Source organism: Chionomys nivalis, chromosome 4, assembly GCF_950005125.1.
Source record: "Chionomys nivalis chromosome 4, mChiNiv1.1, whole genome shotgun sequence".
NCBI classification, from domain to species: Eukaryota; Metazoa; Chordata; class Mammalia; order Rodentia; family Cricetidae; genus Chionomys; species Chionomys nivalis.
The window spans coordinates 102,243,621-102,266,130 of record NC_080089.1 but is presented as its reverse complement, the minus strand read 5'-3'; the positions used below and the strand labels follow the sequence as shown (position 1 = coordinate 102,266,130).

The 22,510-nt window shown below is 45.8% G+C and overlaps 1 protein-coding gene across 1 annotated transcript in view; it reads left to right on the top strand.

The window, feature by feature from the left end:
• Col6a6 (collagen type VI alpha 6 chain) overlaps positions 1-22,510 on the top strand; it is a 145,538-nt gene that overhangs the window by 115,337 nt on the left and 7,691 nt on the right. The window contains exons 30-37 of the mRNA XM_057768412.1: positions 3,828-3,890; positions 4,385-4,420; positions 4,529-4,565; positions 7,268-7,279; positions 10,084-10,577; positions 13,199-13,295; positions 16,088-16,759; positions 19,484-19,577. Coding sequence (XP_057624395.1) covers positions 3,828-3,890; positions 4,385-4,420; positions 4,529-4,565; positions 7,268-7,279; positions 10,084-10,577; positions 13,199-13,295; positions 16,088-16,759; positions 19,484-19,577 — 1,505 coding nt within the window. The remainder of the gene's footprint in view (positions 1-3,827; positions 3,891-4,384; positions 4,421-4,528; positions 4,566-7,267; positions 7,280-10,083; positions 10,578-13,198; positions 13,296-16,087; positions 16,760-19,483; positions 19,578-22,510) is intronic.

The window sequence follows — 22,510 nt, the reverse complement described above, 5'->3', positions numbered from 1 at the left end:
GCAAGTCTGATTGGGAACCTGGAGGACACGATTGGAGTTTGTCAGATATGCATTCACTGTACAATGATCTGATGGACCTCTCTGCTTAACAACCCTTCAACTTCCTTTCTGAGGAGCATGGATCTGGATGCCAGTTTTCTAGAAGACACAAGGGCAATGAGAGGCTCTTACTCACTCAGTGTGCATATTTTCATTGGTTTCCTGGTTCAGAGTGGTAACACTGGTTCTCAGCTCTACTGAGAGTCTCACTCCTGTTTTCTCTTTGGTTTTTGCTGATGGAGAAAAGTGTATCCAACTACCTGGTGAAAACAGAGCGTGGTTAATTCTTAGAGTGATTTCCCCACTAATCCTCCTTATTTAGCCTCTTTACTTCCCCTCTGCTTCTGGAGTCACCTGATCTCCGAAGCTGGGCCTTCTGGGAATATGTGAGACCCAATGCTGGTTCTTGACTTCTCTGCCACCTGCTCAGGATCCACGTTCCTCAGATCTGCCGTACCATCTCACACACACTTGATTGCTTTCCAGGCTCCCAAACACTGAGGCTTCCTCTTTTTCCTTATCCTGTTGATTTTTACTCTAAAATCTATTGTTAAAATATTAGAAATGGACAAAAGTATTCAACTTGCCTCCCTTTTCTCTTGAAGCTAAACATACCTTTTAAATAAAATGAAGTCACTAAGTTCTGTTTTTTTTAATACTGTCAATATTATTTGGACACTGTGGAGACATTAATGATTCTTCTCCACAGGCCATGATTTTATAAGTTAATTTTTAGATAAATTCACTTATTACTGTAAAGAATATAAATCCTGTAGCATTAAAAACCTTATGTGTATGTGTCTATCTGTGGATATGTGCGTATGAGTACAGCTGCATGCAGAAGCCAGAGGAGAGCATTGGGTCCCCTGAAGCTGGAATTACAGGTGTGCAGACCACAACATGGGTGCTGGGAACCAAAGTTGGATCCTCTGGAAAAGTGAGAGGTGATTTTTAACCTCTGAGAAGTCTCTGTAGCCTCCTCTCCAGAGGCATTCTGAATGAAGAAAACAATGTTGTTTCTTCTTAAACAAAATCTATTGTTCTTATCAATTTTCCCCTTCACTTTATCTCCTGCCTCCAGTTTACCCAGAAGATCTTATCAATTTCCCCTTCCTAGGGCTATCCATGTGTTCCTCTTAGGGTCTTTCATGTTCCCTAGCTTCTCTGGGACTGTGGATTGTAGCCTGGTTATCCTTTACTTTGCATCTCATATCCTTGTATGAGTGAATAATACCATGTTTGTCTTTCTTGGTCTGGGTTACCTCACTCAGGATGATGTTTTCTAGTTCCTTCCATTTGCCTGCAAATTTCATGATGTCATTGTTTTTTGTTTTTTGTTTTTTTACAACTGAGTAATACTCCATTGTGTAAATGTACCACATTTTCTCTATCCATTCTTCAGCTGTGGGGCAGCTAGGTTGTTTCCAGGTTCTAACTATTATGAATAATGCTGCTGTGAACATAGTTGAGCACATGTCCTTGTGGTGTGATTGAGCATCCTTTGGGTTATTGCCCCAGAGTGGTATTACTGGGTCTTGAGGTAGAGTGATTCCCAGTTTTATGAGAAACCGCCATACTGATTTCCAAAGTGGCTGGATAAGTTTGCATTCCCACCAGCAGGTGGAAGAGTGTTCCCCTTACTCCACATCCTCTCCAACATAAGCTGTCATCGGTGTTTTTTTATCTTAGCCGTTCTGACATCTCAGAGTCATTTTGAGTTGCATTTCCCTGATGCCTAAGGATGTTGAACAATTCCTTAAGTGTCTTTTGGCTATTTGGGATTCTTCTGTTGAGAATTCATTTAGAGAGAGCATTGTAAGAGATATCTTTTTTTTTTTTTTTGGTTTTTCGAGACAGGGTTTCTCTGTGTTTTTGGAGCCTGTCCTGGAACTAGCTCTTGTAGACCAGGCTGGTCTCGAACTCACAGAGATCCGCCTGCCTCTGCCTCCCGAGTGCTGGGATTAAAGGCGTGCGCCACCACCGCCCGGCCTGTAAGAGATATCTTGATAGAGGGAGCCATTATGGGGTTAGAAAGAAACTTCAAGCAATCCACAAAGATGACCCCCAGCTAAGACTCCTAGCAATAGAGGAGAGAGTGCCTGAATGCCACCACTTTCTCCTGTAATCAGATTGATAAATACCCTAATTGTCATCAAAAGACCTTCATACCCATGGGATGCCAGAAAGAATGGGACAGAGAAATGTGCCCTGGTTGTACAGATGAGGCTCAGGTGTATAAATGGGACACAAGAGCAGATAAAACCAGATTTTAGTTGGCAGGTGTCCTTGAGTCAGGAGAGTTGATACCAATGGTGAAGTGCCAGGGGCTGGTGCGGGTATTGGTGTTGTCTGGAGATCGCTTTGTAAGTTGGTCTTGGCCCAGACAGCAGGAGTGACCTGTAAAATATGCTTGAAAATGGATGGAGTTAAAGTAGCCTTTAGAGACTGTTAGTTTTTACCAGACCTGATTTTTATACAGTAGCAGAACTTTTTCCCAGGAACCTGTAGATATCTGCAAGACAACTAGAACAGATTTACATCTTGGTGTCATAGCAAAAGGCTATGGCTTTGGGTTAAAAGGTAGGAACATTTTAGAAGACAGTTAAAGGGAATTGGAAACCCTGAACCTCTGAAGATAAATCTGAAACCTGTTAGTCCTGGACTATGAAGCTTGTGAAAGAGGCACACCTGTATTTTAGCAGGAACCTTAACAAATGAAGTAATGAGCTACCAGTACCTTAAGTCATCAACTGCCAATAGACAGACCTAAGGGGCATAAATGAGCAAAAATGAAAAAGCTTTTTTAGCTTTGCAGACAGTCCCAAGTCTCTCTGTAATCTTTGGAGAACACCAGCCTAGAAGTAGTGTTTGCTGCTGAGTACAAGAAGCTTAAAGATTTTTCTGTAGTTTGACCTTCCCTGGTGAAGGATTACCATTTGGTGGGCTTTCTCAGAGGTGGAGTTTGGACTGAGGCAACTCCCAGGGGAGAAAGCTTATGCCAGGAGCTGGGGTGAAGCCCCCAGCCAAACACTAGCAAGTGATCACAATTGTGTGTGCATGTATATGTCTGAGTGTGTGTGTGTCTGTGTTTCAATTTAGTTCTTGTTCTTAAGAAAACCACTTTCTCTTGATCCAACAATTCTAGTCTTAGTAATCTTCACTAATCATCAGAATTGTGGACATAACTTCAAAATCATATTGCTTATTAACAGCAGAAAAATTAAATACCAACAGCAAGGAACCAATTAATTAAATCATGCCATCTCCACAAAGTAAAATACATGAAGCTATGAGACCTGATTTTGTGTATAAGAATATTTAGTAACAGAAATATGTATGTATATATATGTATGTATGTAAATTTAAAAGGTAGCTGAGAGCCAGGCATGGTAATACATCGCTGTCATTCCAGAGTGTGGGAGACAGAGGCAAGATTAGTGAATTGGAGGCCAGTCTGGTCTATATAGGAAGACCTTATGTCAGAAACAAAGCCAAAATAGAGGCTTTGGGGAAAAGTATGATACAAAACAGACTTTAAAAAGACATCTTAATACCAATAGAACAAGAAAAGTAGCAATGGATCAGTAAACTGTTTAAAGAACAGGCTGTTGCTGGGGGTCCCCTTATGTGTGTTTCAGAAATCTGTCCATTTTCTAAGATGAAAATGGATGGATGGTTTTGCTTTCAGAGCTCTATTTTTAAAATAGTATCAGGATTTTAAGTTTGCATTTAAAACGTTCACATGTTGTCTAGAACATGATTGTAAAGTGAATCCATTCTGCTTCGAGGTTCCTGCTGGGCAGCCGGGAGATCCAGGATCCCCTGGGGAGCCAGGACCCCCTGGACGGAAGGTGAGTGTCTCTCTTCGTTTGGGAAAGAAGCTGAGATTAGCTCTTCCGGTGTTCGAAGCTAGCCCCTTTGTGCCTCAGCCGTGGATAGGAATGCTCTCAGCTCGGCTTTGACCACTGCCTACGGTGGAGATCCAACATCGGGTAGAAGACTCCAAGACTTGGGCACAGAGAGGCAGCTGGGAGCAGGTGGCTCGGTCTTTCTGAGTTGTGAGCTGAAACACCCACTCCGAAGATCTGTGGGCCACCGTTAGGTGGGCAGCTCTGTCAGGTTCTGGGCATCTCTGTCAGGATTTGGGGAACGTAACCTTGGAGGCCTGTGCACTCAGTGTTCTCTTCACGGGGCGGTGAGTGCCCTACCTGTGTTCTCTGCTCCCTTTAACTCCCCAGGAGGAAACCCTTTCCTAAGGGCTCCTCGGGGCCGCGTTGGTGCATGACCTGGCTACTGAGGCGTTAGTCTGCAGCCCTAAAACAAGTTTGCTTGTTTCTTTTCCTAGGGTATAAAAGGGGCCCGAGGAGTGGCTTCATTTTCTGTAAGTATCTCCTATTCCACGGTAACCTGAGCACGCCTTTGGCTTCATGTATACACTTCGTGACCCAGGGACATGGTTAATTCTCCATGTTTTCTCTTTGAACTACAGACATGCGATCTTATTCAGTACGTGAGGGACCACAGTCGTAAGTACCCTGCTTAAAATGCCCCCCTCCCCCGCGCCACCCCAATTCTCGCAGTTTTCTTAGAAGGAAGTCAGGGAACTCAGGTCTCAGAACAGATGTGGTTGATCAACCAGTCTCTTGTCATGAGAGATGGCTTGAGTAAATTTTGAGTCCACAGGGAGGGGAGGAACCTATCATACTCTATCATACCAACTCCCTCTCTGGCTGCCAGCGCGTGTGCGGTGCAGTTATGTACACTGGGGGCTTTAAACCCACGGAAGGTGGAGGTCAGAACTTTCCCAATGGTCAAATAAGTCAGGGAAAAGAAGAGTCATACAGAGCTGAGTTTAAGATGATTGTTAATGTCAGGTAGTAATTGACGAGATTGGGTTCAGCAGTGTGAAGAGGCAGCTGTGACATATCCTGGTGAGAGGGTGGGTAGGTAGAGTGGGTGGGTGGAAGCCCCACTTTTGGTTTATGCTCTATTTCTCCTTTCCTGGAAAGGTGAGATTGACTGGAATGATTGATTGGCTTATAAAATTCACAATAATGCTTATTCTGCCAATAATTTTCTCTCTCAAAAATATAAAAAGCAAAAAGGCATTCAGATTTGGCAAAAGCTCTTTGAATTTAAGACCCTTGTAACAGGGTATATTCTTATTATTATAAATATCAACTAATGTTTTAATTCTGTATTCACACACACCTTCATTGTGTCAGCTGCTCATTGAAATATACACAGTACTTCTTGAGTAAACCCGGCAATTGAAAGGAAGAGTTAAAAGTTTCTTCAAGGCATTTTTGGGAGAAAAACCAGATAAATCAGAGCCCATTTCTATAGAAAGCATTATCCAAAACACACGGATTTTAAAAAGCAAACATTTGTATGTTCATATATGTGTGAGAGCCCGAGTGTCTGCACAACACATGCATGCAATGCTCGTGGAAGCCAGAAGAGGGCATCGGATCCCCTAGACTGGAGTTACACAGCAGCTGGAAATCAAACCAGGTCCTGTGCTAGAGCAGCAAATGCTCTTAACCACTGAGCCATCTCCCCAGGCCCAGAACCACAGAACTTTAATGGTTCTAGAAGCCATTCAGCCAAGTTTCTCAGGACTCTGCCTTTCCGTAGCAGAAAGGAACGCCGGTGGGAATCAAAACATGTACCTGAGTCCACAAAAATAGGTCGTTTTGAGGTTGAATTAGTGCGGTAGTTTTTTTTTTTTTTCCTAGCATGGGAACCAAGTGGACAGTAGTCATGAGTGGCAGAGCCAAAAGTGGGGCCTGATCTTTCAAAGTGTGAGGATTCCATCTAGCACATCTGGTCCAAAATTACATCTGGCACACAAAATTACTTCAGGAGTATGACTTAGAACATAAAAGCACATGGCCATGTGAGCATAGTCAGGACTCCTCCCAGGCTGGGTCCTGCAGAGGAGGGAACCTCTGCAAATGAGCGGCCCGAAGCAGCACTGCCCAGTAGAGCAACCTGACGTGGTGGAGGTGCCCCCTGCACCACTCAGCGGCCCAGCTGCCAGTCACATGTGGCTTTGGACACCAAAATGTGAAGAATGTCACCTAGAAGCTAAATTTTTCATTTGATTATCTGAAATTTAAACAACTATGCATGACTTGTGACCAGTCACTACAGGTCCAGCCAATATTTATTTCTTTCAGAGTATTTGTATCACTTTTAATTATATGATACAAAACATGTCCCTATACAGGGTGACCCTCCCAAACCCCCAAACATTTTGAGTCCTGACACAATGTCACAAGTGGAAAAGTTCACACCTGCCCTTGTGTGACAAGCTGTAGTCAGAACATAGCAGCCTAAACACAGTGCATAAGGTCACCTTCACCTTACGCAACGTCAGTGTTTACGAAACACAAGGACTTTTGTCTTGAGACTTGAGTCTGCCTCCAAGAGATCTTACTGTGTTTATGTATAAATATCCAAAACTGAAAAAAAATCTGAAATCAGTAACACTAGTGGTCCTAGCCTTTCAGATAAGGGAAACTCAACTCATGCAGACATATACTATGTGTGCATAGAGACATCAAATTTATATGTACACACATAATTGCATGGCATGCATATGTGTGTATATATTTGATCTCGGGATGTAGGTCATTGGTGGAGCACTTGCCTAGCTTGGGCAAGAGCCTGGTTCAGTCCCCAGCACTGCAGAAGACAAAAGGATGTAACACAGTGGTAGAGTCCTTAGCTGGCCACGAGAAAGTGAGAGAAGTCCTGAGCTTGGTCTCCTATGCCTCCTTAAAAAAAAATAAGAAAGCCCAACAAAAGACACATACATGTATGTGTGTATTCAATACATGTATGCACATATATAGTTGACATCTACAGGTTTGTACATGAGAAATTATAAAGAGAGGCTGGATCCTTCTAACTCCCCAGTTGAGTTCAGCTCCGCGATGTCATGTTCTCACAGACATGGTTTCCACCTCCGGCATCTGGCTGCAGGTGCTGATTTATGGCTGTACGTTGTCCTGCTTCCCCTAGCTCCTCCCCTCTGGAGGGGATCCTGCTTACCAGCATGTAGGCCGGGCACAGTCTGCATTCTCTCTAGACTGTCTGCGGCCTTGGGTTTTGAGTTCTGTATGCAAGCAGACAGGATTTCACTGCTCTGCTTTCCCTGTGCACTCTAGAACCCTGTTTGTCCACCAAGGAATAACCCCTCCCTTTTGTTCTTCTTCCCCAGCCGGCGGACGTGGTGAGTGATCGTCATTTACCTTACCGCATGCTCTGCTCAAATTCTAAGGTGCCCCCTCCCCCCCGGTCTGGAAGGATGAGGTCAAGCATGGTGCTGCCTGCCAGATGGTAGAACTTGGACCCAGGCTTCCTTTACTCAGACTCACAGCAGACCCTTGCCTCTATGACCCATCAGTGCTGAACTTCCCCGCTGGGAGGCCCTTCCATTGTCAATAACTTTCTAATGGCATATATCACCATTCGCCTCACTATCTGATTTTTTAAAAATTATCTTTCCTCCCTCCTCCCCTCTCTCTTTGTCTCATCTTCTCTCTCCCATCCTGTCTTTGTCTCTCTTCCCACTCTACCTCTCCTTTCTCTCCCCCCTCTCTGTCATGTAGTCTCTGTAGTTCGGTGATTAAGAGGCAGAGGGCAGAAGGAAAAAGGATCAGATAACAAGTGAGCAAGATGTGCGGTGGAGATAATGCCGAGACTTCCGTAGCTCGTGCTTAATGTTAATTGCCAACCTGGCTCGGTATCTTTTAGTCTCATTTTTAATGTGTTTTGCCAAGGCTTATTGCATGATATATTTGTATAAACCCATTATCAGCCGGATATAAATACACAAATATATACATACACATGAATATATACATATACATATGTATATACACATTTATATCCCCTTATATAAATTCACCAGCCTTTACTCTCTGCTGATTCATTCTTTCAACACGGATTTATTGAAAGCCTCCTATAATCTAGTCTCCTGTTTTCTGCTAGGGACAGAGTTGACAGCAAACAAGATTCCCGACCTCACACATTTCCATTCTCAAGGGGAGTCTAGATAAAAAACAAAAGAATTCAGAATCTGAGATAAGGCACAGGCTTCACTGCAGCCAAATCATGTCCAGGGGATGGGTATGCTTTGGACCAGTGTTCCTCTCTGAAGCAGTGAACTTGAAGTCAGGACTAAAGGAGCCACTGTTTTCTAAGTGCATAGCAGGGGAATTCAAATACCAACACCTTAGAACAGGGCAGACCTAGACATCCCCTCCCCCCAGGAAGTAGCAGAGCCCACTAACCCTGTGGCTCAGTGATGGGGAGGACCAGCACAGTAAACAAATGGGGGCGGAGCCTAGAGGCTACAGAAGGCTGGTTGTTGCTGTCTAATATACGGGATGGACTAAAAGTCAGCTCTGAAGGAAAATCAGTTTGCGGAAATCAGATGGACTTGCGATGCACGATGTTAAATGAGGTCACATAATCTCAGAAAATCATGTTCTCCCTCATAGCCTGTCATATATGTATATAAACAAAGGTACTTGGGGGTACTGTATGACATGCAGAAAGGAGAACAAGAAATGGCAAATATTAGGCGGTGAGAAGGACCGGATGCAGGTAAAGACACGGTTATGGAAGAGGATATAAAGCTAGTTGCTTTTTTAGTTTGAACTGTGTTGTGGATTTTTGTAGGTTCTCTTGTGCATAAGTGGATACAAACAGAATTGACAGTGAAAGTACAAAATCCAATGTGAAGCTCACGGCTTCAGAGCGGCTAGTCTAATGTATAGAAACTCACTGGGATGTATAGACTTCAGGTCTGGCTAATCTGTTTATTATAAGGAAGTTTCAAATAAAAAGTTTTAATTATTGACAAGGCCAGAGGATGAGTTGGTAGGGTAGTGGATATGTAGACAGAGATGTCACCTGATTTGTGGTGGCAGAAGCCATCAAAGTGTGCTCTCCAGAGTCCTTGGGGCTCCTGGAAGCAGTATGTTGGCTTCAAGGCTAGACTTTGAATTAGCCCTTAAGTAATTTTTTTGCCTAGAAAAAGAAAAGTTTTTCTGTGCTTTCAGACGGTGCTGTTAACCTTTCCTTCCCTGTACCTCTAAATTATTCCGGCATCATTGCTGGGTTTTGTACCCTGTACAAAACAACTCAAACACAAAGCTAGAAGCACCAAATTCACACTTAGTTAGCATTCACCTTTTAATTGTAAAATTAACAATACTTTGATTTTGAAAAACCTGCTCATCCCAGTAATTAGATTCAGAGGCTAATACATTTTGTCCCATCTCCCCCAAGATGGATCAGCTTGGCTTTCAACATGTGCTATAACTGGTCCTGGAATTGTTCCTTTTGTCTGTGAAGCTCTGGAGTTTGGGATGACCTTGAACTTCTGATCCTTCTGGCTCTACCACCCAAGTGTAGGATTACAGGCATGAGCTGCTGTATCTGTGTGATATGGTACAGGGCTATGCACCTGTCAGGTGACACCATACTGACTAAGCTACACTCTAGACCCTTACCCTCCAGGGTTTTTAAAAATTATAGAAGGAGTTTCCATAGTTATCCCCTTTAAAATCCTTTTTACCTTGTTCTTATTTTCCTCACTAAGTGAAAACAGTTTGTGTTTTCCCATGATTAAAGTGCAGACATAAAAGTCTTCGCCTCTGAGCCAGTTCCTGGAGGGTAAAAGATATTGCCAAAAAGGTCCTACTGTTTAGAAGGAACTGGAAATGAACTTACAGATTTTATCCCTAATCATGCTGACTTTGGACTGTTTTCTTTCATGTTGATCTCAGGAGAGCAGAGCCAGCTTTTAGAACAGCGATTTTAATGATTCAGGATGTAAAGATTTAATATTTTATATGTTTTAATATTTGGGTTATTAATTATTTAATGTTTAAATATTTGAATAGTTAGCATTTAAATGATATTTGTTTTGCATGTGTTGCTTTTAGGCAAGCGTTCTACATGATAAGAGGCATTTTGTGTGTGTGTGTGTGTGTGTGTGTGTGTGTATATGTGTATATTTTTCAGAAAAACCTGAGTGCCCGGTGCATCCAACTGAGTTGGTGTTTGTCCTGGACCAGTCCCGGGATGTCACGGAGCAGGACTTTGAACGGATGAAGGGGATGATGGTTTCCCTAGTTAGGGATGTCAAGGTCAGGGAGACCAGCTGCCCTGTGGGTGCACGTGTTGCCATCCTCTCCTATAACTCCCACGCCAGGCACGTCATCCGCTTCTCAGACACCTACAGGAAGGACCAGCTGCTCAGGGAAATTGAAGCTCTTCCTTATGAGAGATCCTCTGACAGCAGGGATATTGGCAAAGCCATGAGGTTTATCTCTAGGAATGTCTTCAAGCGAACCCTGCCAGGGGCTCACGTGAGGAAAATCGCCACGTTTTTCAGCAGCGGTCAGTCGGCCGATGCCCAGTCCATCACCACGGCTGCCATGGAGTTCAGTGCCCTGGACATTGTGCCGGTGGTGATTGCGTTCAGCAACGTGCCCTCCATCAAGCGTGCCTTTTCGGTAAGCATTGCATAAAACATTGTTCATGTGATTCACCAATATTCAGAAACCTCCTAAGGAAGTGTATAGCTACATTGTCTTGCCTTCAGAACAAGGTCTACCTACCCAGGGGTGGCACCACTCCCTGTGGGATGGAGACTTCCACGTCAGCCATTAATCAAGACAATACCTCACAGACTCGCAGACAGGTCAATCTTATGCGGCACTTTTTCAAATGTGGTTTGTACTTCTCAGATAACTATAGCTTGTGTCAAGTTGACATAAAACTAGCCAGCATGTCGGCTCTCCCCAACCCTCTCTGTGCATTCTAAAGAATGAAAACTTTTTCATTTCCTTCTCCTGTCCCATCTTACGGGGTTCTGTGACGCCTGTGAAGGAAAAGCAGTACAGAATCATCCAGAGAGCGCCTGCACTGTCATCCGCACGCAGTCAGCTGTGCTCTCAGCCGTGCGGCTGAGGCGTTGCACTTCCCAGGAAAATAAGCAATAAGAAAACAAACACAGAAACTTTCATGAAGGTTACCAGTGGGCCCTCCCTAATAGAACAATTGATCAGCATCTTTGAGGACGACCTGCTTTTAGCTTTATATCATCGGGCAGATGCATGACTAAATGTGAGCATCCGTTGTTAAGCGGGGTGGTGGCCAGAAATGTGCAAGTTGTTACATTGTAGATACACAGAACACAAAGCTAGTTAGCAGATGGCGGCATTCCCTGGACAATACCCTGAGAAACGTTGCTCTCAATTAAGATCCACAGCTAGGACTCTGAAGTGGCTGGAGCCTGGAAGCTGGTTCTTGTTGGGAAAGAGTAGACCTGGCGCTGAAGCCTTCGGGTCCCCACTCCTACCCTGGGCTCGCTTTTGTCTGTAAAGCGATGAGGCTGGCTACATGGTTTCCAAATTTTCTTCTGGCTTATTCTGATTCCTCCTTGCAGCCCACTCCAACCCCGGATGGCTGACCCCTACACCCTGAGCTGACAGGACATGGCTTGGTATCTAGTCATTGTTTACTGACAGCGCTTTCCCCTGAGAATCCATTTGCACAGCCCGCAAGCAAGTGAGGCTGACTTTACTGAAGATAGCAAGAGGAAGCAGAGTATTGCATTCCACTACGCAAAGTCCCTGTTCACGGCATGACAGCTCCTGTCCCCTTCACTGTCCAACCTCCATGCCGACCCCCGTATGACACATCATGCTTGCTTTTGTTGTTTTCTGTTTCTTTGTCTTTCTCTGGTACACTCTGAGCCTTTCTCCATGGATTCGTGTCTAACAGTGTAGCCCAAGTCTCCAGTTCTCACAAGATCTCAGTCTTCCGCTCCATCTCAGGAAGAATATCAAGGCAAAGCCCTGGGCAGCCAGAGAGGCATCTGGTGAGCACGGGTTCCTCCATCTATGGTGCACAGGACAGAAAATGGGCAGAAACAGCTAAGCCTTGGGAAGAGCCCCTTCTTCTTCCTCTCTTCTCCTTCCTCAGCCCACCACATGGAATGTGCCCCCAGCTCCCACGTCTCTGCAGACTCTTGTCTCTAGACAGTCCAGCAGCCCCAGGACTCCAGTTCTCGGCTCCTGAAAGAGCAGTTCAGTCTGGTTCATGTCCTGCTCTGGTCCAGGTGGCTCTGCTCAGAGAAATGGTGTAACCCTGAGTAACCAGGACCTCCATGATCGCACCTCCATGTATGGGAATGAGACTTGCCAAAGAGAGAGGAGCGCTATTAGAGTCTAAGGATGATTCACTAAGAACATCATCTGACCCATCTCAGTCACAGAATGGGGCCACTATAATTTCCCTTCATCTACGAATCATCTCACAGTTGACAGGCAAGTCCGTGGTCAGTTGGCGCATCCTTATCCATGCTCTCTGAGCTGGCCCTGGCTCGGTCTTCAATCACTCATCACTGTTCAGGTGGAGCAAAGGTGTGGTTCACTTGAGACACTGTAGTCAAAAGCACCAACGGTGTGGTATAGGGCCATTTGTGCCAGGGCACTAGTCAAGACTGCACCCTCGCGCTCCCTAGGTGGGCTGCTAACGGTACTGCTGCCACGAAAGGATTGAGATGGTTCGGGGAGGAGACCCACCTGGGCCTGGGTCTGAGCATCTCTGTTTCAGTACCTAGTTCATCAGAGAAAGGGAAAACAATAGCATGGCTAATTTTGGTTGTCAATTTGACGGCATCGTAAAGAGTAGCCCTCAGCTTCTTGGTTCTCTGGGACTTGGGGTGAAGCCAGGGGAGGCGGGGTGGGGATGGGAGTTTCATTCTTTTCCGTAATGAACTTGAGTGTAGACTGTCTCTTCTGATCAGCTGATCATTTCTCTGCGCTTCAGTCCCCCTAGATGAAGAATGAAGATGGGGCTATGCCCTGGCTAGCTGGGTGATGGATACAAAATGTTTTGTGCTCCCTGCTGAGCCACAAGGCACCCATTGAGTGCCAGTAACTGCTTTGTAATGGTGAGCTCTCCTGTTTGGCAGCTCAAGGGGAGAGTCGAGGTTAAAACCAGCTGGGCCCCTCCCGGCAGCCTTGTGGGGCTGCCCTCCCCTGACCTCAGCTCTTGAGCCGCACTGGAAGATTCCTACAAGCCCAACCTGCTCAGCAATTCTTTCCCTTGCTTCTGCTTCTTCTAGATTGATGACACCGGCACATTCCAAGTCGTTGTGGTTCCCTCCGGGACTGACGCAGAGCCAGCGCTAAAGCAACTCCAGCGGTGTACTTTCTGCTATGGTGAGACCCACGGGGACAAGCGAATTTGATCAGGCCTGCTGAGTGTGTTGAGTCACCCTTGGCAGAAGCAGCTGGAGCCCCGCCATAGGGAGATGCAGGGCCCGGGGCAGGCCTTGTCGGGCTTGGGGTGCACACTGCATCTTCCACAGATGCAACCTCTCAGTTCAGCCCGCAGGGCCCCCATGATGGATCCCAGGACAAGGGTTACTCTCCTGCCCCCTCCACTTGAGCACAGCTTCCAGGAAACAGCGATAATTTAAAACAATAGCAACAACAAAACATTAGTCTGTCCCCTTGCCAAGTTTTTCATGCTATTGAGTATATTATATGTGTTTTCTAAATCTCAAGTGTTCACAACTCCCAAGAAAGGGCTTTAGGGCGACCTGGCAGTTTCCTTTCTGGGTGGTAATTTGGTTTTCAGTGCCATAGGCTCTGAGTTAGGCATCAGAGAGGTGTGGAGTTCCGGTTGTGGTGTTTTATCCGGACTGTTGGTCTAGCTGGAAACAGTCTCCCCCTCCTCCACTTGATGCTTCAGTCACCGTGTGGAAACCACGGAGTTCCAGGTGGTTGTGACAGCAGGCCGTCCCCACGGTGCTGCTATAGGCTGGGCACTGTTCTAAGGACGCTGCATGATGCCAGCTACGATGGCAACAGTTGTGACTTAAGCTATTGGGTTTCTTATGCTCCAAGCATGGTTTTAATTGGTTCACATAAATTGCATCTCTCTAGACTCGCAACCACACGATGCTTGAACTATTATTAGTGCCACTGTACAGGTGGGAGAAATCAAACGGAGAGACGCGATATTTTTCTCAGGGCCACACACGCAGATCAAGTCCAGGAAGGCCGGCCCTGAAGGACCTTTCATTTTTGCAGACAGCAAGCCTCACTCTGTTCCCTGAAACTCTCCATTCGGACCTGGAGAGGGTGTCTGAAGCCTTCTCCGTGTGTGTCAGTGGGATGCTGGGATTTGCTGTGTAGATGAACTTACATGGAGAGTGGGATTCTGCGACGAGGGAGACAGTGTCCAGGTTCCTTCTCTATCTCCCTCTGCAGCCCTGGAATCAGGCTCTCTGCTCACATAGCCAGTTCTGTGGATTGCACCGGGATTTTTGGGTCCTGTCTCCCAACCCCACCCCAAACCAGTGAAGCACTAGGATTTGTCTGCCCTATCCATTCTTCATTGCACCCCTGAACAAGTCAGTTCCAGCTGTGTGCTGATGTGCCGCAGTCAGTAACTGCACACGTGTGACTGGGGAGAGATTTTTGGCTCTATGCCTTGTTTTGTCTCCTACGCATATAAATATATGGAAGATATTTGGCTATCATTTCCTGCAATTAAAAACCCCACAAAGCAGAGAAAATGGGCAGCCTATTGTCCCTGGTTTTAGAAACTGCTCTGCACACAGGTGACGATTCTGTCATCTGAGCATTATGCAGGGTCATAAAATTTCACTAAACTTCAGGAAGGGACAGAGGCAGAGCTTTATTGAGTTCATGAGCAAGTATGAAATTAGGACGATTGCTACACCCACAGAATCTTCATGTTAGTCTAAGTTTTCCACTTCATAGCTGATGCTGGTATCTAAGTTCCATCTGCATGCTTGTTATCCCGTTTGTCCATTGCCTTGTGGATTTTCAAGAATGCGCTCCCCCCTCAGACATCACATTTACTGTCAGCCTTGCAAGGGTGTCTGGGTCAGCCTGATCCCAGTCAGGTACAGCTACTTCCTCAGTTGTGCAGAGGAACTGTGCTCAACTGTGGCTTGGCCAAGGTGATGCCATGTTTGTTATGTGACAAGAACCTAGGCATCCCAGCTCTCAGGCGAAGGGACCATCCAGCAACCTCATGTGTCCTGCTTCAGTCAGTTCTGTTAAACTAAATTAAGTGGCTTCTGAAACCATCTAACAATAAAACACTGGCTCGTGCGGCCTACACGGTAGCTCAGCAGGTAAAGGTACTTGTCCCCAAACGTGACAGCTTGCGTTCATTCCCCAGGACGCAGGCGGAAGGAGGGGGTGACCCCTGAAGGTCGTCCTCTGCCTCCACACATGTGCCGTCCTAGAATACCCGCATGTATACACAAATAAGTAAACGCTGAAAAGAAACTGCCATAGACTCCATATACGGAAACTTCTAGAAATACGGTGCATCCTTCGTAATGACTTCCTCTCCTGCTTCAGTTGGTTCTATGAAAATAGATTAAGTGACTTCTAGAATTCTCCCACTTCCCATTTATCATATTCCTCTGAGCATTCTTTGTGGTCACATTCAATAAAATTGACTCTCTGCTTTTCTCTTGCTATGCATGCATAATGAGAGAGGCGTATGTATAAAAATGACTCCACTTTATGGAAGAGCTTTTTTAGAAGGGGCATGAAGTTGTGAACTCTTACTTAAATTGAAATAAGAGATCCATTGCCTTTTAAAGCTTAATTTTCAAAGCAGAGGAGTTTTTCACAGCTAATGTAATGATGAAGGCCCTTGGCTTAGCCTGCATACTGTCAACAGCTAAGGAGTGTGTTCTTACAGTATGTTCTAGAATGTAGGAGATGAATTGCTCACTTAAAACTTTATAGACCGAATACAACTTAAAACAATTGGTGGTATGGAACAGAATCAGGGGCTCCTGGGTTGGTACCCGATCTGGACCTTTTGGTGGTAGACGCTTACTCTCGGTGTTAAAGACAATTATTTTATGCGCTAAGACTATGTAGTTCCTAGATGCTCAAATAGCCAGGGTGGAATCTTTCCATATCTGTTTAGTAACTCTAAACGATTTGGTTTGCAGACCCGTGCAAGCCGGATGCTGCTTGTGAACAAGCTAAACCACCCCCGGCACAGTCCTACCTGGATGCTGCGTTCCTGCTGGATAGCTCCCGGCATGTGGGGAGCGCAGAATTCGAAGACATGAGAGACTTCCTGGAAGCACTGCTAGATCACTTTGAGGTCACTTCCGAGCCAGAGACATCTGTCACTGGAGACAGGGTGGCCCTACTGAGTCATGCTCACCCCAACTTCCTACCCCACAGCCAGAGGAGTCCAGTTAGAAGTGAGTTCAACCTAACCACCTACAGCAGCAAGCGCCTCATGAAGAGGCATGTGGAGCAAGCAGTGCAGCAGCTGAACGGAGACACTTTCCTTGGCCACGCCCTCAGGTGGGCTCTGGACAATGTCTTTTTAAACACACCCAACTTGAGGAGAAACAAAGTCATATTTGTGATATCGGCTGGGGAAACCAGCCACCTGGATGGGGACACCTTAAAGAAAGAGTCCCTACGAGCCAAATGCCAGGGCTATGCCCTCTTTGTGTTTTCCTTGGGTCCTGACTGGAATGACAAGGAACTGGAGGACCTGGCCAGCCACCCTGTGGACCAGCACTTGATTCAGCTTGGTCGGATTCATAAACCTGACCATGGATATAGTGTGAAGTTTGTGAAGTCCTTTATAAACTCTGTCAGACGTAAGTCATATTTACAAAACTCTTCCTGTACATTAGCACTTGCTTGGTATCCTCCGAAGGGCAATGACCTGGCGCGTGCCCTTGGTTTGACACCTCTGGTTTGTCTTCAAGGGCACTGCAGGGTCAGAGAGGGAAATGTGTGATAATGGAGGGTGGGAGGGACGGCACTGGTTTCTAAGCATTTAATTTTCTGGCTCATCTTTTTTATGCCGCTGGTTCCTATGGAGAAGCAATCATAACAAGCAGCTGTCCACACATCTGTCTGCATGGAGAGGTGGAGTCTGGGGATGTGAAGTCACAGCCTGGACTCTGGCTCCAGAGCAGAACCTTTGCCACGTGATGCTAGCATGCTGCCCTTAGTGAGAGGTTTCTACAGTTAACACAAAGAAGCCAAAGAAAGAATGAAACAATTCTTGGCTTCGCTTTGACAAGTTCCAAAGTCAGAGCTGGGAGTGTGAGGAGATGCCATTTTGTCGGTTAGAACGAAGGGCGTGGCACAACTGTCTCCCAGCTTCGTGGCCTCTTAGGATCCAGTGGTGAGAACCAGTGGCTCCCATAAGGAAACAAATGGCATTCTGAAAAATGCGCAATCCATTTTGGATGCAGCAGGATGGCTAAGGAGGAGCCATGGCTGGATACAAGACTGAAAGTGGAAATGCAGTGGGCTGATGTCTCTGTGTTTTTGTCCCCAGGAGTCCAGATAGAGAAAAGGGAAAGCACAGGGTAAAGGATGATTGAGTCCCTGCTTGCTGGTTCCCAAACTTGTTGTATTAAACCACGAAGTGGGTGAGTGCAGGTCGAGAGAGACTATTGATGAGGCTGATGTCACATCCTGTCCGGTGTGTATCCAGGATGGGCATGAACTAACAGTCGGAGCTGGTTAGGGATGCGGAGTTCAGGCTCCACCCAGACCTTCTAAACCAGAACGTTCATCTTATCTGAGCTCCCAGGAAATTCATGTATATGAGATGGTTTCAGAGACACAGGTATGGGGAGAGTGAGACCCCAGAGTGAAGTTTATTTAGAAATGTTCTGGAACAGAAACCCCCAAAATGAGCTAAGGGCAAGGTGTCACCCTGAAGGAAGCCTTTCACAAGGGATGAGCAAAAGACCACTTGATAAAAAGAAGCAGGTTTGATGGCCCACGAGATTGGAAGACTTGACCTGGGAGCTCCTTCCTGGGACCCCTTAATCCTTCCTGATGTTTCATGCTAATGCACCCAATCACATGACCAGATGAGGCAGCACCTCCCCCTCGGGGAAAGGGCAGGTAGCTCTCATGGGAACTACAGAAAGCATCTGAAACCCTGATTATGATGCAGCTACCTTCCCTATTTCCGGGGCTTTCTAGACATCTAGAAGGCACCATCTCTAACAGACAGCTGCAGAACTGCAGGAAGCCACTTCCGCCACGGCCCCCATGGTCACACTCTTTCAGCACAACTGAATTACTAGCCACCTACTTTGAGCCACTATTCAGGCTTAAGGAATAGTGTTGTCTGCTTCCCTTCTGAAGTTCTGGAGGCCGTCGGAGTGTTTGTGATTCATTTGGCACACTGCTACAAAGCAGACAGCAAAGCAGGGACCACACCAGGGCAGCACATTTCCTTAGGGAAGCAGCTCAACAACTCTCTCCTTAGAGTTCACAGGAGACATGGAAACCAAAGCCAGACATGGTGGGTGCAGTGTACATAGGTAATTCTTGTTCTTGAGAGGTAGAGGCAGGAGGATTGTTGTGAGCCCAAGGCCAGGCCAAGCCACTCAGAAAAATACAACAAAACAAAAAATACCCTAAAGGTCAGGTACGGCACAGTATTGGGTCATATCGCCTCACATACTGCCCTTCCTGTAATAGCAATTTTGAGGGCAGGCTCTGTTACAGCCCAGGACACGCCTGCTAGGTGGAAGAGCCCTACGTCACCAGGAAGGGGTGTGAGTGAGGAGTGGAGGGAGAGAGAAAATGTGCGTGTGAGCCAGAGGACAGCCTCAGTAGTCTTCCTCAGGCAATGCCCACCATGATTTTTGAGACGGAGATTCTCGGTGGCCTGGAACTTGTCAAGTAGGCTGGCTGGCTAGCCAGTGAGTCCTGAGGATCTAGGTACCTCTAAGGTTGCCTCTCCAGGGCCAGCATTGTAAGTGCTCGGTGCTGGGCCTGGCTTTTCCAGAAAGATATTTGTTTAACAAATCTTTTTTTTTACTTCATGCCTTCAGGGCATGTATAAAACATTCAAAAATTTTTTTCCTGTAAAAAAATAGCTTTTGCATTTTTAAGTGGATTAAGGCATGCTTTAGTGTTATGAAAAATTAATACTCTTAATTAATTTGAAGTGAGGCGATGAATTAAACCCAAAGGCACTTAGTTTGTTGCTAACATAAAGGCCATAAAGGGACTACCCAGTTCCCTTTGCATTTTCATACTCCACAAAAACAAATAAAATACTCTAATTAGTTCCTATCAGAGACAAGAGGATTATTCAGACTGACTGGCTCACACTTTCTTTCATAATGGCTAAATGACTTTAGGAGCGACAGGCATCTCCGTGAAAAGCTGTTTGCCTTTGCCTATATATTCACTAGAGACCTCTCTCTCCAAACTTAGTTTGGGGATTTCCCTGAGACGTTTCTCACGCCTGGTGACCATCTTGATGGACGCTGGGAAATGAAGTGCTACTGTAAAGGACAGACATGCTGACGGCCTTCCCCGGGCCTGTTTTCTCTCTCTAGGTGGGATGAACAAGTATCCGCCTGTCAACTTCAAAGCCAAGTGCAGCAGACTCAGCCCTCCAGATCCAAAGCTGCGCCCACACCAGTTTCAAAGGTACCGTGTGTTTGGCGTGATTTCACAGGTGGTTGTGTACCCCTCCTTAGTCTTTATTTTTACCCTCCTTTTCTCCCTCTCCCCTTGCCCATTTTAGCCAGACAGAAATATATTTTACATATTATGATTTAAGGGAGCAAGAGATGTTTTTTAAATCCATCAAGTTGATCTGGAAATAACAAAATAGTATTTTTATTCTTTTAAATGACACGTTCAATTATTGAAACAAAGCATTCAGTGGGACATCCCAGTGGCAATGAGCATGCCCAGTGGCCAGATCTTGATTTCTAAACATCATTGTGCATTCAAAGGAACCAGGGTTTCTTGGTGCCTGCGACATGTCCAGGATCTGGTGAGGAAACTCCAATTCCACCCTGAGACAATGGAGTTATTCCAGAAAGTAAAAACATAGTAAGAAAAAACAAAACTAACAGTATCGTGTCAAAAGGTTAAGTGAATTGGTTTGACATGATTCCCATGGGCCTAATCTTGGACAGCTACAACTCCAGAAAGAATGAAGGCGATGAATTAGAATGTACCGAGTGGCTCAGTTAATGCAGTACTGTATGCAGGGTATGTGCATTATCAAGGTGCGTGTGTGTGTGTGTGTGTGTGTGTGTGTGTGTGGTGGTCAGAGGACAACTTTGGAGAGCTGGTTCTCTAGTGTCCACTGTGGGATCCAGCAGTCTAAGTTTGGGGAGCTGATCTCTAGTGTTCACTGTGGGATCCAGCAGTCTAACTTTGGGGAGCTGTTCTCTAGTGTTCACTGTGATCCAGCAGACTAACTTTGGGGAGCTGGTTCTCTAGCATTCATTGTGGGATCCAGCAGTCTATCTTGAGTTATCAGGTTGCACAGCAAGTACACTATCTCCTCAGCCATCTTGCTGGCCCCACACTGCATGCTTTAAATCTATAAATCTATACACATTCTCAAAAAGAAGGATGGAGAAAAACCTTTTCTTTATATAATACTAAATAATACATCTAGAATGTTGGATTAGAAAAAAAGTCTTCAATTTGTAATCATAATGCTAGTTACAAACGTAATGACTGTTTATCAGGATACAACAATCATTAGTGGACAGGTGCTGGTGCCGGGTGGTCCCCGCAGTCCTGGTGTTATGTACATTCTGAGGTGATGGATTGGAACATGCAGTGCATCACCTGTGTGAAGTTCTTGCTGGAAATGTTTGACCTGAGGCTAATGAGGAGGAAATCACTGGGCAACCCCAGGACGTGGAATTGTTAGATCATAGGTCTTATGTCATGAATAAAGGGATAAGGATGAAGGGTTCTGGAATGAGAGAACTAAAGCGAGGGCAGCCAACTGTAATTCTGTGAACTTTAATTGGATCCTAGATCAGAGGGAAGAAAAAAAAAGCCTATATAAAAGTGATTTGGAGAACATCAGGGGAAATTTAAGTGTGGACAATACATTGAAGTGATTGAAACGTGTGGGCATCCTGGTGTGCAGGAAAGAATGTCTTTACGAGAAGCTTGCTAGAGAATCTGAAAATAACATGTATGATGGTTGCAAACCAGACTTAGATGCGTCTTTGCTTGTGTGTGTTGTATGTGTGCGTGCATGGATGTGTACATGTGCGTATGTGTAGAGGTCTGAGGTTGACATCAAATGTCTTCCTTGATCGACCTGCTTCATATATATATATATGCAAATTCCTTCCATAAGGTAGCTTGATGTTTTAGCAAGTCTGGCTACAGGATTCCCTGTCTTTATCACCTGCCATGATGGAATTACAGGCAGACTGTTAAGCACACCTTCATGGGTTCTGGGGATCTGAATTCCAGTCCTCAAGCTTCTGTAGCAAGGTCTTAACCTACTGAACCATCAGAGAGATAGCAGCACTTCTGCAGTAAGCTTCAGTGAACCAATACACAATAATACACTGGCCATAATCAAACACCATCACCTGACTCACACTTAGACATAGTTGGCAGTGTGCCTCCCCTGAAGTGTGTGCATTCTAGTCTGTGTGGTCACCAAGCATTCCCAGCCTAGGTGCTAAGAATCCCCAGAAAACCTGCCTGGAGGCTCCGGCTCCCCTACAGCAGTAAGAGATCCAGGGGAACTGTCCAGCAGCAAATACTTCCTGAAGTCCAGCCTGAAGCAACCTATGAAGTTGGTACAAGAGTAGGGCTCCCCCTACTGTAAGTGCCCGGAACTGAGGAAGAGGGATCAGCTATGACTGGATGAGTGAGCTGACTGACTCTGGTGTGGCGGAGGAAACCTTATGGCTGGGGTAAAGGGGCTGAGGAAGGAGTGGCGGGTGCGAAAGCAGCCTCAAGGCATTCGGGGGGGGGGCTGTCTGTGTAGGCATTGTTCTCTGCAACTGCTCTCAGTTTTGAAATCGGGTTTTCTAAGCGATGGAAAGATGAAGCCCTCACTTGGGACTTAGCCTGTGCTCACTTGCAATCTCCCTACTGCTGCCTCCCCTGGACCAGCCACTGTGGCATCTTCTGGTTTGCTCGGCCTTTCTTCCCCGCTCTCTTCATAGGAGGCTTGTGGCCAGGCACTCTGAACTGGGAACCAGTTTGAGCTGGTGATATCCCTACATTTGTCTTTGTTCTTCTCCAATCAGCATTCCTGGCAAGAAGGTGGTGATATTCTCGGGCACTGTGTATCCAGGGGCTAGGATAATGGAGGAAAGGGCCTCAGTTTCTGGCCATCTGTCTAGAGGATAGCAGGCCAGGACGTGGGATGGGGTCACCAGAAGGGTTGTGCTTCCCCGTGCCAGAGCTCAGTGTTAAATGACAAATGAAAAATTGCCATGGGCAGGGAGAGGGGACATCCATAGAAGAAGAAAAAGCTTTTATTCTGCCTTTTGACTCGGGCTTGAATTTTTGTTCTTCACTGGGCTTCACAAATATGTAGCCAGCTCAGACCACAAAGGCAGGTGTCAAGAGCCAACCTA